At 47.6% G+C, this 5,205-nt stretch overlaps 1 protein-coding gene across 1 annotated transcript; it reads left to right on the forward strand.

The window, feature by feature from the left end:
* The first annotated feature begins 702 nt into the window (after positions 1-702).
* On the forward strand, positions 703-4,954 carry IL6 (interleukin 6). Its single transcript, XM_056118188.1, has 5 exons — positions 703-759; positions 902-1,092; positions 2,346-2,459; positions 3,303-3,449; positions 4,451-4,954. The coding sequence occupies exons 1-5, from the start codon at positions 741-743 to the stop codon at positions 4,622-4,624; spliced, it is 645 nt and encodes a 214-aa protein (XP_055974163.1). The 5' UTR covers positions 703-740; the 3' UTR covers positions 4,625-4,954.
* Positions 4,955-5,205: the final 251 nt, after the last annotated feature.

Here is a 5,205-nt window from a genome sequence, read left to right on the forward strand (position 1 = left end):
AGAGGGGCGCGCGGGGTTTGGGGCGCGCCAGGAAGCAGAAGTACCGCTCGGGGTTCCTAGTTTCACCGTATCTGCACCCGGAAGGCAGATGGGCTGTGAGGTCTAAGGAAACTGGGGCCAAAACATCGCAGTTCAGATGGAGAGAGTGTGAGAGATGTGTGAATAAGCTGGAAAGCTAAATCCCTGCCTGTAATGAAACACTTTCATCTGGTAATGAAAGTGTTTAATCATAGCTTTAGCGTACCCCCCCACCACACACACACACCACTTTTGTTAAATCTCGTGTATGACTGAAGCTTTACTTTCTTAAGCATGCCAGAGTGCTGAGTCACTAAAAAGGAAAAAAAAAGTTTTTTAAAAGTTTTTTTTTAAAAAAAAAAAAGAGGGAAAAAAAAACAAGAAAAGAAAGGAAAGAGTGATCCGGCTTCTGGGGGCTGGACTCGGTAAATGACCTAAGCGGCACTTCCCTCCCCTCCAACCCCCCCTGCGTCGTGATTTCTGTGATGCTTAAGAACGTCACATTGCACAATCTTAATAAGGTTTCCAATCAGCCCCACCCGCCCTGGCCCCACCCCGCACCCTTTAACAAAGATTTATCAAATGTGGGATTTTCCCATGAGTCTCAAAATTAGAGTCTCAACTCCCAATAAATATGAGGCTGGGGATGCCTGAGGCTCATTCTGACCTCGAGCCCACCAGGAACCAAAGAGCGCTCCCTCTGCTCTGCAAGGAAGCTAGCCATGAACTCGCTGTCCCCACGTAAGTGCAGGGCAGCCCCGGCGCGGCCCGCGGCCGGGAGGGGGTGTGTCGCGGCGCTGGGCTGGCGGGCGGCCAGCGGCAGGCGCACTGCGCCCCCAGCGGTGCGGCCGCTCACCCGACGCCTCCCTTCCCTCCGCCGCAGGCGCCTTCAGTCCAGTCGCCTTCTCCCTGGGGCTGCTCCTGGTGCTGGCTACTGGCTTCCCCACCCCTGACCCCCTGCGAGAAGAGGCCATGGATGCTGTTGTCCCGACCCTACTGCCCGGCACCTTTCGCGAAAGAACCGAAGACCTCATTAAGTACATCCTGGGCAAAATCTCGCTACTGAAAAAAGAGGTGGGTAGGCGGTGGGTGGACGGTGAGGCAGGGCCCCTGGTGGACTGTCGGGGCCCTGGATTTGGGCAGGGTTTGCTTCTGTCTTGCTGGGGAGTGGAGGTGGTGGTGGGGTGTGTGTGGGGGGGGAGGGGGGGAGTGTCTCCGCTGGGATTCCTGGGAGGTCTCGGCTTGATTTCCCGAGGGGCGCGCTGAGGGTCTGTTGCTTCTCCTCTGGGAGTTGGGATCAGTCCTGTAGATGGGTCCCAGGACCAGGACAGGTCCCGGAGCCGTGTTCACTGAGCCCGTCCCAGCTCCGCGACTGGTCTCAGGCCTAGGAAACTGAGGTCTGCCCAACTTCTTTCTCCCCGCGGACTTTAAGCAGAAAAAGTTCAAGTGAATCTTCACCATCTCCGCAGAAATTGGTGCCTTTCAGTCTGAAGAGGGGTAGCAGACTAGGGCCCCCCTAAGGTCATTCCGGCAATTAGATGCTTGTCTCCCTCCCCCCAGAGTGCCAACACCTAGCCACCGGCAAGTCCCAGCTACTCTGGAAAGGCAAGGTGGCTTGACTGTTTGGGAAGAAGAAAACAGAAGAAAGAAGGAACCCTAAATCTAGTTCGATTCAAAACCCTCTTCACTCAGGTCTTGGATAAACTTCTCCCCATCATGGGGTGTCATCCTTAAAATTATGGGATTAGGCTAGAACAGTGGTTTTCACTCTTGTTATACCTGCAGGCTGGTGAAAAATAGGAAAAATGTTTCACAGACTCTTTCCCTAAGAAATGGAAAGCGTCACTTATAATCATGATGCTTGTAAATCCAAATTTATAACAGTGCCACTTCATGAGGCAGTTATGTTATGTGTTGAGAGGCTGTGGTGTTTTTGTGAGCCAGGAAGAGATTTCTAGAGTCCAGCACTGGTCTGTAGACCCGCAGTAGGGAACCATTGGATTGTTTGGGTCCTTCCAGCTAGAGTATTCTGTGGCTTCAGTTATATTCTTACCAGATTAGAATTGCTGTCAGTAACTAAGTACCTAGTCTGCACTAGGTACATGTAAATAAATAAGTAAACTTTAAAAGGGAGATGTTTTCTCTCCAGTTTGTAATGACAGAGACACAGAGGTCAGCTACCGAGAGCCTAGAACTGGACCCCGCATGTCCGGCCTCCACCAGACCTTGCTTGCGTGCTAGAACTTCTGACCAGAATCGCATTGGCCCTCTAGTGGTGCTTATTTTAGGGACATTTTTATGACAGCGGTTTCGGTCTCCTTCCCCAGCTGTGTGGCAAGCACTACAAGTGTGAGAACACCAAGGCAGCACTGGCAGAGAACAACCTGAACCTTCCAAAGATGGCAAACGGAAAGGAATGCCTCCTCTCAAATTTCAGTCAGGTACGTATAACCGGGCCACGCTTGCTCCTGGGTCTCCCCAGCACTCTCGCTCACTCTGGGCGAGGCAGGCACCAATAAAGGGCATAAATACAGAAAATAGCAAGTGGGTTTCATGAAGAAGCTTTTGAAAAACATTTTTGAGGAAAGTTACCTTGAATGACCTGTTCAAATAACCCCTTTGTGTTGGGACTTTTCCAGATGGCAAATTCTAGAATCCAGAACAGGGATTAGCTGGTTCCATCCAAGCCAGGTAATCCAGAGTAACCCGAGTCTTGGGGTCTGTGGCCTGCATTTGGTAGGAATCGATCCTGCCCTCTCAGGTCATCATCTACACTCTTCTCCCTTCAGACAGTAAGACATTCTGCACCCACCACCTTATTCCATGAAAGGAAGATTCAGCCCAACACTGATAAGAGAACAAGCGTAGCCAGTTGAAAGGATTTAAGGAGAGAAACAGACAAAGGCCCTCTTACCACATGCAAGCATCTTTTATCATTATAATAATGATTATCATTATTTTAGTTTGGGGGCCACAACTGGCAGTGCTCAAGGGACCCTGAAGTACTGGATTTCTAATGTGAGACTCCCACTTGCAAAGCAGATGGCCCAGCCCTCTGAGCCCGCCCCCCAGCTCCAGCTGTTGAGCATTTTACCTGATTATGTTGTCCAGCTACTTCATATGGGCACTTGATGCTATTCAATGTCTCAGAACGTGATGTCGAAGAATACCTGAAGTTTCCTAGAGGGGTAAATGGGAAAGTTGCTGAAATAAGGAAAGTTTAACTTCTAAAATCAGTTTCATCTTTCAGGTACTGACCAATTTTCTGTCATCTTCCCTCACAGGAACATTGCCTGATAAGAATCAGCTCTGGTCTCTTGGAGTTTCAGATATATCTTGAGTACCTTCAGAAAGTGTATGATGGTGATAAGAAAAATGCCATGGATATGAATCACAATACCAAAAACCTGATTCAGCTCCTGATGCAAAACGTGAGTATATCCTCTAGCCTTTTTTTTTTTTTAATGAATGAATAAACAGTGTAGACAACATGAAGATCCAGAGATAGTTACAGGTGAATTAAGACTGAGAATTATTCCTGAGAGTTAAAACTTTTTTTGTGTGTGGTCATGTCCAGCAGTGCCCATGCTTACTCCTGGCTTTGTGCTCAGGGCTTACTCCTGACAGGGCTTAGGACACCATAGTGGTGCCAGGGACTGAACCTGGATTGGCCATGTGCAAGGCAAGTATCTTAACCCTTGTACTATCTCTCAGGCCCTGAGTTAAAACTTTTATTTTTTAGAGGGGAGGCTCTGTCCTACAAAAGACAGCTCTCACTGTATTTAAAACTCTATTCAGTGATTACCATCAATGTCTAGTAGATTAAGAAATTAGAAAAAAGATATTTGCAGAGGCAGAAAGGAGCATACCCATCCCTGTCCAGTGATTCATACTGGCAAAGAACAGAGAGCACCCAAAAAATTATTTTAACCAGTGCCAAGTGACATTCTTGTCATTGTGGTAGTTTCCACTCTTTGTTCCCTCATTTTTTTTTTTTTTGTGAGAAGAGCTAATGCAGAGAACTGGCCATAGGCTACAAAAGCACATCCAGAAGGCTTTGCCACCAACAAATGTCACAAAAGGCTTGGTGGCCCAAGGTGTGGAGAGCCAGTGCCATGAGAACAATGAGAAAGACCCTGCTCAGAGAAGCAAAGTGGGCACTTGAATCTCATCCTGTCTCTGCTCTTTGCTCTTTGCCTTAAACCAGGGGAGTCCTCTCTTCCCTCCCCTCCCCCCAACTCCATCAGTGGGCCGAAGGGTCCCAAGCAGGATGGGCTCGGAGGAGAGAGCCCTCCCCTGATCAAGCGAGGTAGGGCAGGTGTCCCCTCTCAGTTTCATTCAGTCCAAATGCAAATGTTTCTCCAGAGCCCAGAGCATGCCTTCCTTGCAAAGCACTTGTTCCATCTCTCAAAGTCTGTTCTGTTTCATTCAGGTGAAGAACCCACATGAAGTCACGACCCCAGACCCCAGCCGCAGTGTCAACGTGCTCAGCTGGCTTCAATCCCAGTCCCAGAAAAACTGGCTACAGAGCACCACGTTCCACATGGTGCTGCAGAGCCTGGAGGATTTCCTGCGGTTCAGCCTGAGGGCCGTCCGGATCATGTAGCTGCTCGTCTACTTACGAGCGCTCTCCATCATGGGCACTCGCTCACCCCCTTCGTCCAAACCCTGCTCTCTGGGCACAAGACTTATGTTGTTCTCTATGAAGAACTCAAGTGTGGTCATTGGGACACTATCTTAATTATTTTTTTAATTTATTGATATTTAAATCTGTGACATTAATTTATAGGTGATACAATATTTATATTTTTATGGTGTATACCATGTGAACTCTTTTCTGTATTCGTTTTGGAAAAAACAATGTTAAAGTGCTGTGCAGTTTGAATATCCTCATTGTTTCAGAGCCAGACCATTTTTTTTAAATGTGTGGGCTTACCTCAAGTAAATTGCTAACTTATATGTATTTTGACTAAATATTTATATATTTATATAATGTTTAAATGGTTTTTGTACCAGTAAACATCTTTTTCTAAAAAAAAAAGAAAATCAGCTACTAAGCCTCTGTGTTCTGTGATGCTTAATATAAAGAAGGTTCACGTCGCCATTACCATACAGATGCGGGCATGAACGCGCATGCACACACACACACACACACACACACACACACACACATAGAGACAGTGACAA

Source organism: Sorex fumeus, unplaced genomic scaffold (genome assembly GCF_029834395.1).
Source record: "Sorex fumeus unplaced genomic scaffold, SorFum_2.1 ptg000037l, whole genome shotgun sequence".
Lineage (NCBI taxonomy): Eukaryota > Metazoa > Chordata > Mammalia > Eulipotyphla > Soricidae > Sorex > Sorex fumeus.